Here is a 13039-nt window from a genome sequence, read left to right as displayed (position 1 = left end):
GGGCAATTCATCGTTGCACTATAAAAGAAATCACGTGACAAGTTTTTCATCAATTGATGGGAGGACAACTGATTTCATGGCCAGAATAAAGAAGCTCAAGGAGAGCTTGAGGGAATATTGCAATGACTGCTTTATCAACTTAGTTGAAGCTGTAATATCATCCATTGAGGTGGGCGAAGATGGAATAAATTTTAAGGATCTGAAAAAGGCTCCAAAAAAGCTAGTGGATTCTTTGGCCCAAGTCTAAGATCCCCTAGTTGAAGTAAATTTGGAAACATAGCAAAATCCCAAGCCGACTTTTATCAGTGGTTTGTCGATTGCTTCATGTGGGATTACCACGAAATGCTCAGTTTAGATCGAAACCTTGTCAAACACAGGTTGCCAAAAAAAGAAGGGTATCATACACAAATATTCACCCAAGTGGATGACAACAGAGATCACCAAGAAAATAAAATAGGAGATCATGTGGCTGACAAAAGCAGGATTCATTAGGTGAAGCAAAAAGGGTTTTTTGTAAGGTTTTAATCCTTTTGTTCCGATGTAAGCCCCGAAAGCCTTTGGTACTTTAATAGGGCCTTTAAAAAAAGTTATTTCCGGTCTGGTTCCTGATAATGTATCAAAAACGACATTCAAATGCTCGGGACCTTTAGGGACTTTTTGTTTGGTGTTATGCCATTTGGGCTAAAAAAACACAGGGGTTTCATGATATGATTGGTCATTTCATAGAAGTATATACAATGATGATGTGGTGGTCACGTTAATCAATGTTACTAACCATTTCACCCATTTATGCAAATCATTTGAGGAAATGAGGGTCCAAAGTCTAAAAATAAATCCCCTCAAATGTGCTTTTAACGTTTTGGCTGACAAGTGCGTAGGATTTCCTGTACATCAGCGAGGAATCGAGATAAATCAAAACAAGGCATGAACTATTATAAATGCATAGTTGCCGATGAACAAAATAGAGTTACAATGTTTTCTCAGCCAAGTTAACTTTATACGTAGATTCATTTCCAGCTGTGCATGAAAAACTAACGTATTTTCTTCGTTGGTGAAGTTAAAACAATGAGATAAGTTTAAATGGGAAGCAAAATATCAATCAGCTTTCGATAAAATTAAGGAGTACTTGATTAAGCATCTAATGTTGATGCTGCCGGTCAAGGTGTTACACGTCATCTATAGACGAATTGTGGCCGAGAAACTCGAAAGCGGGACGTGGTCGACGGAAAAGCGATGCTAAAGCGGTTACCGGGATAGGTGTCAAAGAAGGATCCAGAAGACAAAGTGCTGTCGAAGTAGTTTTTAGAATTATCGATCATGGGAAGAAGCATTTAGATGACTATGCCAAAGAAGATCTATAATTATCAGAGGATTTCAATGAAGAAAAACATCTCATACTAACCCAATCAAACAAATCAATCTATCAATTATCCTTTATGTTTCTTCGAATAAACTGTCTTTTATGTTCCTTAGCGTAATTAGTAGCATAATCTTACATTAGGAATAGTAGTAATTTAGTAGCTATAATCCAAGTGTTCGCTCATACGCTAGATAATTTCCATCAAAACATAGAGTTCTTCTTTCAGGAAGGTGCTTTGCAGGTACTATATGTGGTCGATTGTAAGTATTTTCCTTTTGTGATTTAACTTTTCTATTTGAAAGTCCTTTCATATAGAAAGCAAGGTGCAACACATTTTTGGAGGATGAACCCTACCATCCGATAATTGCCTGATCATTTTAAACATCTTGTGAGTGGCTAAATAAGTGATTGGTCTTATTAAATCTCGATCATATACGGTCAATTTTGACATATCTGACTATCTAAGTGCTTGGGGCAAAGTTGTTAGGTTGAAATCGAGCCACATAGTCAGTTCTTGCATACCCACAAATATTATACATGACCGAATTTGAAAAGCCATCTAAACAATTTTTTTGTAAACGGTTACATCAATACCACGAAATTGTAAAGAGTTACAACGGAACCATGCAGAAAGAGAAGAGAGGTTATCGGGGGCTTGGTAGGTCGACTAAATGGGTATGGGTGCAGATTTTGGTATTAATATGAGCTGAGTGAATAACTGGACTGGGTGTAATAGGGTCAGGTGTGGTGTATGCCTACCCATAACCATACCTTGCCTGCGGAGACGGATTGTGTGGTATATTGACATCACTAAGTACTGTGGCTCCACAGTGATTTATGTGTAATATGTCCTTGCTGTCCATCCATTTTATGAGATCATTTTAGGGTATGAGCCCAAAAATGAGGTAGACCCAAAGCTCAAATGGACCACACCACAGAAAGCAAGTGGGACAGTGACACCTACCATTGAAACCTTCGTAGGGGCTGTCGTTATGTTTATTTTCTATCCAACCTGTTCATAAGGTCACAAGGACCCGGATAAAGGAAACCACAAATATGGGCTTGATCCAAAACCTCGCAGGCCTAAATCTTTCAATGGTAGGTGTTCAATCCCTACGCTTTATATGATGTGGTCAACTTGAACTTTGAATCTGCCTCATTTTTTGAGCCGTTCCTTAAAATGATTACTCAAAATGGATGGACAGTGTGGATTATAAAACACACATCATTGTAGGGCCATGGAACTTGGTAATGTCAACATACCACCAAGGTGGCACACCACACAATCTGCTTCCCTGCTGCACCCAATTATAATATATATTAGAAATTTATATATGTGGCCTGAACCCCATAGGCATAGGTTAGTTTTACTGGTGATGTTGCGGCTACTGGTCAATGCTTCGTGGGCCCACTATGAGGTATATGTTTTATCCATGCCACCCATCTATTTTTTCAGCTCATTGTAAGGCTTGAATTAAAAAATGAGGTAGATTTAAATCTCATGTAGACTTACGACACCATATGAAAATAGTAGTGATTAAATGTCCGTCATTAAAAACTAAAAAAACAGCTGTGAGTGAACTCTTATGGCCCACTATATTGTTTATTTGACATTAACCTCTGGATTAGGTTATCTAGACCTGGATGAAGCGAAAAAAACAAATATAAGCTTGATCTAAAACTTTTGTGGCTCTAAAGAAGTTTTTTATGGTGGGCGTTCAATCAGCACTGTTTTATGTGATGTGTTCCACTCGAGATTTAGATCTACCTCATTTTTACGCATTTAGAAAAATGGATGGATGGCATGGATGAAACACATACATCATAGGTGGGCCCACAGAGCACCGATCTAACCTGAATGCGGCCCATTAGAGAGAGAGAGAGAGAGAGAGAGAGAGAGAGAGAGAGATTACTTGTTACAGCCACTGAAGTTGCCGACTTTTTCGCAATTGCCCTTCCATTTGGAAGGAGGTGGGCCAAATCCCTTATCATTGAAACTCGGAGCAGTAGGCCAAATTCCTGAAAAACCCCAATATTAGACAGTTATAACCAAAAGCAAACCAACACTATCCAGCACGTGCCACCATGGCACACGTGTGCACACCCAATGCTTCTCCTGTGCAAAAATTCACTGTTGGGCACATTCAGTTATATGTCTGACCCACGTAATTATTTTGGGCTGGGCCCCAAACAACATCTTCATGGGCTGCAGAATTATTAAAATTGATCCACTATAATGGCCATTTGGATGGAGGTGGGCTCATCAATGGTCCAGGATATCCATCACAAGAATCCACGGTCCCAAGTACCTGTGTCCAACAACCCAATGATCATATTGCTCTCTCTGCCGACCTTCCGCTCTACTGTCGTTGGAAATTCTAAGAAATTCCATGATCTTGTCGTGTGAAGTGTGCGACGAGTGCTCTGAAACACTGATACTACACCCTCCATCTCTGCATGAAATCCATTGAAACAAAGAAAGAAAAATGCAATTATCAACCTCCAAAACTCAAAAATACAAAAATTTCAACAATTTCTTTTGGAATGAGATGGAAATTTTCGTAATTTGGAATTCGGAACTTGGAACTTTACAAACCAGATAGTTTCTTTGCTTCGTCAGGCAGCATCCTTGCTGCCAATGCATTGAAGCTTTTCCCATAGCTATGTATGATTGATTGCCGGGCCACCTCCTCACTGCAGATTGTTCGATCCACATAGAAATAAGAAGTAAAACAAAAATATGTTGAGGCATGTAATTTTGATTGTGCTAGGCCCAAGCCCAATAGCCCATGAAGAGAGGGCCCAAGTGGGGGCTCAAGACCCGCCCATTGGTATCTCTAGATTATTTAAGTTGATCACATTCAAAATATTGGATGTACCTGGACCAAACTAGTAACTCTGGTTTGAGAAGAAACATTGATACTCTGGCATACTATGATGGTTGACACACAGGACTCAGGAATTCTACCAGTGACATACTCAAACCTTCCAAACTGTGATCTACCACTTAGATGGGCCATAGACCAAACATTATACTGATTTGATTAACTAACTAGTTGATTTGTGGCCATTTAAGGAAATCTGAAATGAAAAGTAGCTAAGACTCATCTTTCTTCTAATCCGATTGGCTTGTAAGCTGGGACCATGGTGTGTACTTCATTGGAATATTCGAGAATTACAAGGATAAAATAGTCATTTTTACCTCATCTATATTAAAAACTGTGTGAGAAATTGATTTTCGGACGTACCTCGTTGCATGTCATTTTTCCAATTTTATTTTCTATTTTTTACTTTATCCCCTTCCCTTTTATTTCTGACACGCACCTATGCCAAAACAGCAATGATCCTACACTCCTGGCGGTTACATTAACCAACCACATTATAAAGTGAAAGTTAATCCTTATTAGGAAAACTTCAATTAAAGATAAACTCCTTTCCTTTATATTAGGAAAGATTTTATCCTATTTGATGTTTTTCAGTATTTGATTTATATATATATATATATATATATATATATATATATATATATATATATATATATATATATATATATATATGTATGTATTCTACCAACATACTGAATAGAAACATAAGCAATTCTTCTATATGTTGCCTCTTGGTTTCAAATTCCATCACACGTGATATATGTGGGCATGGTAGAACCAGCTTTGCAGCTCGATTCCAACCGAACAACTTTGACCCCAAGCGTCAAGATAGGCAAATATGTTAGACTTGACTGTATATTACCGATATCTGAGGAGATCGGTCACCTATTCAGCCACTTGCACACTATTTAAGATGATCAGTTGATTCTTGGAGAGTAGGTTTGTCCTCCGAAAATGGGTTGCACTTTTCCTTCTATATGAAAGGAATTTCATATACAAAAGTTTTTTTTTTTTATATAAAGTAAGCACTTACAATTGACTGTAAAAAGTAACTGCAAAGCACCATTCTAATAGAAGAATTACTTATATTACAATGGAAATCATCCAAGGTATGAGTGTAGACTTGGATTACGGCTAAAGATTACAACTATTAGATTATTGCTACTCCTAATATAAGATTAGGCTACCGGTTACGCTAAAAACATAAAAGATAGTTATGCTAAGAAACATAAAGGATAATTAATAAATTTGATTTGCTTTATTGGGTTGGCATGAGACACTTTGCTTCATTAAGCTCATTTTCTATTTATAGACTTCTCTAAAATACCCATCTGGATGCTTTTTCCCACGTCTAATCGGTTACAACAGCCGCTTCAACACTACTCCGACCTTCTAGATTCTTCATTCTCTTCTTGACATCTATCCCGATAACCGCTCTTCTTGTTCAACCACATTGTGCTTCTGATTTCTCGGTTATGTTCCACTCTCAGATGACGTGTATCTCCCGACCAACACCAGCTGTTATTCCCCAAAAGGTGCCTCAAATATCTTCACATATCTTATACGTGTTGTATATTACTTGTGCAACACGTGTCTGTTCCTAATTTTTTCTTCTGGGAATGATAAAAAATAAGGTAGAACATTACCCCCATGTCGCTTCTCTTTTAGGCAAAAAGGTGACATCAACGGTGATTCGTTATTCAATGCAATAATGCAATTGACTTTCCATTCCACGTGTCAACTCCCTATTGATTTTTTTCGGCCAAGATGAAAACTCAAATGATGGTCTTGATTTTTCCATGGTTGTTATTGTGACACGTAGCAACTTTTTTTGAATGGTCAAATCATACAAGGAGTCATGATTATCCTTTCATTAATCAACACACTTCTGAACGATAAATACACAATTTCAAATCGATTTAGATTTTCTACACCTCTTGCTCTCATACCCTCTTGTTCTTCTTTTAAAATCTCGATCACCGCCATCAGGAAGATCTCATACAAGAGCTAGGCACTCTCTCACATGATTATGAACGATATTGTTTTTGACATCCTTATCGATTAGAATAAAACATTTCTTTCACTTAGACCAGCTTTCCATCACAAAGTTACTCACCAGGAAATTCCAACGGTAGATTAGTTCTTCCTAGGCTGTCTAAATGAAAAATTATTACTTCAATATGATTTTCCAGATCCTGTCAGTGCCTTCAAAGCTTCATGATCATGGCTGAAACTAATGAAAGGGTGAACAAAATGGTACAATTGCGTAGTTCAACAATATGGCAATACATGGAGACAAATCAGCATATATGAAGGCATCGGGCCCTCTCTTTTTGAATATCAAGTATATACTTCCCTCCTTTCTACAACTTTGACTTTCTGGAGCTGATCGACCAACACCTTTCATTTTGGACCTAGTCTAACTTCTACAGTTCCTCAAGTCGTTAGGAAAATTTCAGACATTGGACATCTTCCGGGTCTCATTCCTACCCCTTCTACTACTCGTGTAGTGCCAATAAGTTACTCTACCATAGCTTGGGATGGTCGAGCCATGAAAAAAACTCTAGGTACTTATCTTGCAACCAATGTTGTTCATGCCTTTGAAAAATATTACAAAACTAAGTACTAGCCAGGAGTACCACCTTTAAAATATTCTTGAGAAATCGATCATGCTCATAAGAGGAATGAGGATGTCAGTTCCAATCGATCATAGAATAAATCGAAAAAAAAAAAAAAAAGATTGAATGATCCCAACCTTTCTCTCGATCGTTACCTCAAACCATACTATCCCTATCCATCACAAAATTGATGCCTTCTTGTGGATGGCCTACTAGAGAACGTCGTATAAGACTTTTTTAGTGTAGCGTTAATTTTAACCAAAATGGCCTCATCGTATGGGCAAACACAGTAAATGGCCTCCCTTAAAAAGTCTTACTTTTTTAGCCCTCTGACAATAATTGCAAATTTTAAGGGACAAAAATGCCTTGTATTGATCCCAAACCCCGTCAAGGCATGATGCATGAGGGATTTGGATTGTGTATTGCATAAGCATACGGGATCAGCACTATGGGGCCTACTATGTTGTTTGTGAAAAAATCCACACCGCTCACATGTTTTGCCAAATATTTTATGACATGAGCCTAAAAATGAGGTAGATCCAAAGCTCAAGTGGGCCACACAACAAAAAATAATGGAGATTGTACACCTACAATTGAAACATTTGTAAGGCCGCAGAAGCTTTGGATTAGGCTAATATTTTTATTTTTTTAATTCATCTTAGTGGTAAGGACCTTATGTGCATTTTGACTACTTTATGAATGGTTTGAATTGCATATAAGCATCATGGTGGAGCCTTAAAAGGTTTGAACGGTAAGCAACCCCTTTCCATTATTTCTAGTCGTGTGGCCCACTTGAGTTTTAGATCTATCTAATTTTTTTGTCTGAAGTCATCACATAGTCTTCCAAAATGGATGGATAGAGTGCAATTCCCATAAACATCATGGTGGGCCCAACATAACTTCTAATGACAAGAACTTCCTTCAAAAGGCTTTTACCAAAAATTTGCATCCATTTGAGGGACGTGACTTGGATTAGGTAGCAGGACCTAGCTAGAGACATATGGTCACGTGGGGTCCACTGTGATTATGTATTCTATCTACATTGTTTATCCATTTTGAAAGAGAATTTTAGGGAATTAGCCCAAAAATGAGGCATATCAAAGGCTTAAGTAGACAACACCACAAAAAGCAGTGAGATTGAAAACATACCATTGAAAACTTCTTGGGGGCCATAGAAGTTTTGGATTAAGCTGATATTTATGTTTTCCCTTCATATTGCTCTTTGTGACCTTAAGAATAGCTCAAAAGACAAATAAACATCACAATGGGCCACTTGAACCTTCGGTTCACCTCCATATATATTTTTGTTTTTGCTTCATATAGGTCTACATAGCCTTAGGAGTTCAATCCCCACAATTTCTTGTGGTGTTGTCCACTTGAGCCTTTGGTTTGCCTCCTTTTAGTGCTCATGCTCTAAATTTTTCTATCAATATAAATAAATGACTTCGATAAATTATATACATCACAATGGCTCGCAACAACCAATAGCAGTGGTCTATTTCCTTGTGGTGGAGTCCACCTTATCCATGAATGTAACTCGTTCTTTAACTCATGTCATTAAATTATAATTCTAAATCCAATGGATGAAGTGGATTTGACACATATTCGAAGTTGGGCCCCACAACCCTTAACATATGACAACCACGACCCTTAACACATAACAACTTAGACCATAAATACATGACAACCACGACACAGGCCCTCAACACATGACAACCTAGACCTTTCACATATAATAACCATGACCTAGATCTTTAATACATGACAACCTTGATCCTTAACACATGACAACATTCCTGGTTGACATGTATTATGGGTCGAGGTTGACATAACTATTCAACCAAGGCAATACATTACAAAATCCAAATTTTATCACCTTCATTGTCTTGTACATGACAAGGAAAACTATTCCTCTCTACCTTAAATCCCTTCCGACAATCACTTCTCCCCACGACAACAACCGCAACCACCCCTCTCTATCCACAACCACAAGTGGCTTCCATATCTAAGAAAATGTTATTTTGCAATAAATAAATAAATAATTCATTCAAAATCTCTTCCACTGTGGTTTCCATCTCTAAGAATTGTGATTGTCAGAGAAAAAACAACACTCATTTTTAGGGTCATAAAAGTTATTGCTACTGCCCAGACACTAGAGAAGTTGATGGCGGTGACATTATACAGGAAAATGCAAACAAAGGGAGTGGTGGTGGGTCCTCGTAAGACATATCTAAAAAGAAATGAGTCCCAGGAAAACAACAAAGGAAGAAGAAGAAAATGGTCTTTATGGGTACTAGGTTTCAAAGAAGGGGCATTTTCGTCCACTAATTCTCCAAAAAAATGGTCATAGGGTCAAAGAAAGAATGTTTTGTAAAGAAACGCTATTTGGTGCATTTGGCCTAACAATGAGGCCAATTTGGTTAATTAAAATCCTAATACATAACCAGTCCATATTGCAATATATTTTTCAACTGCTTGCGGTCGCTAATTATTGCTACCATGTTTTATTTGTTGGGAGATTTAGTTAGCTAAGAACTCAGTGATCAGGTTTTGAGCTTTTAAGGAATTGGGCTTGCACAGCTGCGGTTATTGACAAGGTGAGGGAATGGATCACAGACATTTGCTACGGCGAGAGGTTTGACAATTTGAGCACTTTCGCAGAACAACTGGCACTAAATTCGATTTTTTTTATTTATTTTTATTTTTTTATTTTTTATACATGCACCCGACACATACAAACCTCAGGCACGCCTTAGTGGGATTTCACCACCTATGGGTATTGAACCCTAGACCTCGTGTTGAAACTCCGTAGAGTCTACCACTGAGGTAAGGACTCGAACCCAAGGCACTAAATTCAAATGGTATGCTGATCTGCAGAGAGAGAGAGAGAGAGAGAGAGAGCATCCGATGCATACATGCATGCACTGCATATACAATGCAGAGAAATGCAATAACTACAACATGAACAATTTCTAATTATTATTAATTTAGATTGATTAGTGGTAATTTAATATAGTCAGATTCGACTTACTCTCCGATCACTGCTGAAATGAGTCTATGGTGAATTTCCATCATCGACGACATTGACGGTCTCATCTTCGGGACATCACCCATGTATATGATGTATGGCTGTTAGTCATTCAAATATAATTAACTTAGATTAGTTTGTGAATTATCACTTGAAAAAAAAAATATAATAATAATAAAAAAAGAAGAAGAAGAAGAAGAAGAAGAAGAACTGTTTCCTTGCTCTTAGAGCACTATAAGCTTTTGGTGCTTTTAGGTGCATGGGACAGTTCAATTGACTAATCTGGGTTTTGTCCATTGGGTCCACCACACATTCTTGGGATACCACATAAAAAATCACACGAACCCAAACGTTTCTAACCATTAGATCAATCAATTGCTTATAAAATGGCCGGTCAAGATTGTTTATGGCAAAATAGTCCTAACCAACAATTTGATATATGTAATTGTTGGTGCCCATGATGGATGGCGTACAAGTCTAAAAAATCAAATTTGTCCTAGAATCTTAACCATCCCATCCATGGCTTTGAGAACGAATGACTAAAAAAAAAAAAAACTAAGTATGAACAAGTGGGATCATCCAATCAGTGTGTTTTTGGCATTATAGATAATGAAATGAATGCTGAACGTAATAGACAGTCTAGATTGAGTGAGAGGACTGTCCAAGTGTCCAAATGCAACTAGGAGTATGATTACTTTCAGAGCTAGGAGAGCATTGGATTATTTCTCAAATAATAATTTTAAAAAAGGCGACGAAAACCCGATATAGCAAACGAAAGTATACCATTCTTTCTACGTGATCGGACCCATGAATCAATACAATCTCCAGCAATAGAGAGAAAAGAAGGATAGATTTTTCTAACATCTTCATGAACGGACGATTGAGTAATCTTCTACCAATTTTAGCTCTCTCTCTCTCTCTCTCTCTCTCTCTCTCTCTCTCTCGCTTTGAAGAGTTCTGGGACTAAATCTCGACTCGGACGAGTTTCTGGCCGTTGGATCTTAATTCTCGAAGGAAATAAGAAATGCCAAGCGCACCTTGAAAACTTCACTGGCCACACACGTAGAAATCATGAACACGTGCACGAGATCGGAACTGTTCATCAGAAGACTCCCAGATGTGTGGATTCACTTCTCAAAAATTGTGTCCGTCTGATCGTTAGATGGGCCATACTAGAGTATATAATTCTGAATGTTGGTTAGTTTCTATAAGCCGTTCATTTCTTTTCCACATTTATCCCCATCTAATTATCATATCAACGTGTAATTTTATATATCGGATTTACTCTGCGTGGATTGACTGATGACAGGATCTGATCGTGTGCATGTGTGCTTCTTTTCCACGTGTGAGGCGAGTTAACTTTCAAAGCAGACTCGCGCGAGTGCACATAGCGTCGTCCGTGTTTATCACATGCCGTGTTTCTCTATTAAAGAGGCACGTGTAGAGTCTGTTTTCGAAAACGGAGGAGAGATCATTGACTCTTTCGCTAGCATGGAGAGATTGAAAAGGCGAATCGCCGGACCCGTGCTAGAGTGGAACACGTGTGAGAAATGCATGACATGAATCAACTAGTAGCTAGATTACGTGAAGATGCTGCATCTTATAATATGGGCGGGTCCACTCGTCAGGTGGCGCATACATACGGGAGCAGATTAGGTGTTACCTTACTGTGGGGCCGACCTTGATGATGTGTTGTATATCCACGCCGTCCATCTGTTTTTTCAGCCCATTTTAGGACGTTTTCCAAAAAATTAAGCAGATCCAAAACTCAGGTGGACCACACCTCAGGAAACAATGGTGATTGAACGCCCACCATTAAAAACTTCCCAGGGCCAACAATAAGCAGATATATAATTTTTATTTACCATCCAACCCGTTGAAAAGGTGAAACAGACCTTGATGATAAGAAGATATAAATATCAGCTTGATCTAAAACTTTGTGGCCTAAAAAAAAAAAATAATGGTCATTCATAACTTTTTTCGGTGATGTGGTCCACTGGAAATTTGGATATGCTTAAATTTTAGGATAATCTACTAGAATGAGTTGAAAAAACAGATGGCTAGCGTGGATATACAAATAATTCATCAAGGTGGGCCTCAGACAATAAGGGTAACACCTAATCCGCTCCCCATACAGTACGTTGAGTTGCTGGTGATTTCTAACCGTCCATTCGCACGTGATAGGGTGGCCTACCTGATTAATTGGATCCGCCTGATTTGTGAGACACAGAATGATCACGGCAAGGTATATCAATAAGCGGTGCAGATCTTACACACGGAATGATCACGATAGGATACATCAATGATTTATGAGACGCAATGATCACAGTAAGATACGTCACTCTCTTCTCTACCCTCTACTCTATACTCTAGTTTCATATGCTTGACTTTAGTTATGGTTGCTGCGTTTTACCACGTGTCCTCTCCTGTGGTATTTTGTGGTATTTTCGTGTAAAGGAGACTCTTGGGAATAGGTATTCCCGAGTGGACGGAGGTTCTTGCACAAAACAAGAATAGAAAAAAGATACGTTTTATACTTGTTTCTTGTTTAACGGAGAAGAATACTTTTTGTTGTTATCTCATAAATGCATATATATTGTAAAAATATGTTAATATCTATGCATCTTTATTTATACTTGACGCCACATGTCAATAAGATCTCAGTATGAAATAAATAAAAGATCTCGCTAGCTGTTTTAATGGTCAAATTTAATCAGAATTTAAAAGTTTATGAGTAGTTCAAAAAGGATAAGTCCAATTGATCACTGTCACAGGATCATAGGATCATGTATCTCATTTATATGGTAGAGTTGACTACTTACCGTATGGTCATATGATAAAAAATGGGTATTAATTAAAATATGGTCACGACTAGCAATGGATTCAGCCGATGCACCATAGCATCGTATAAAAGAAGTTCTTATGGTCAAAATCGCATAAAGAATTATGAAGTAACATAGCAACAATGTTAAGTTGATTAAGTTTCACAGTGTATAAGGCACGTTCAAGTGAAGAAAAGGATAACAATCATCAATATATGGCATCATAAGAAAAATTATTATCGATCACCAACACATGGCATCATAAGAAAAATTCTTATCCGCATAGTGAGTACAGGATGTGCACGCAACTATTAGCCAACCCTCGA

The 13039-nt window shown here is 37.9% G+C and overlaps 1 protein-coding gene across 1 annotated transcript in view; it reads right to left on the bottom strand.

Annotated features, from left to right (window-relative positions):
* Positions 1 to 10797, bottom strand: part of LOC131235039 (subtilisin-like protease SBT4.14) — a 33632-nt gene extending 22835 nt beyond the window's left edge. The window contains exons 1-5 of the mRNA XM_058232129.1: positions 10675 to 10797; positions 9895 to 9992; positions 3957 to 4054; positions 3670 to 3813; positions 3274 to 3379 (exon numbers count right to left, since the gene is read on the bottom strand). Coding sequence (XP_058088112.1) covers positions 3274 to 3379; positions 3670 to 3813; positions 3957 to 4054; positions 9895 to 9992; positions 10675 to 10761 — 533 coding nt within the window. The 5' untranslated portion in view covers positions 10762 to 10797. The remainder of the gene's footprint in view (positions 1 to 3273; positions 3380 to 3669; positions 3814 to 3956; positions 4055 to 9894; positions 9993 to 10674) is intronic.
* Positions 10798 to 13039: the final 2242 nt, after the last annotated feature.

Source organism: Magnolia sinica, chromosome 19 (assembly GCF_029962835.1).
Source record: "Magnolia sinica isolate HGM2019 chromosome 19, MsV1, whole genome shotgun sequence".
Lineage (NCBI taxonomy): Eukaryota > Viridiplantae > Streptophyta > Magnoliopsida > Magnoliales > Magnoliaceae > Magnolia > Magnolia sinica.
The sequence above is the reverse complement of the archived record's forward strand: the minus strand, read 5'-3'. Positions and strand labels throughout refer to the sequence as shown.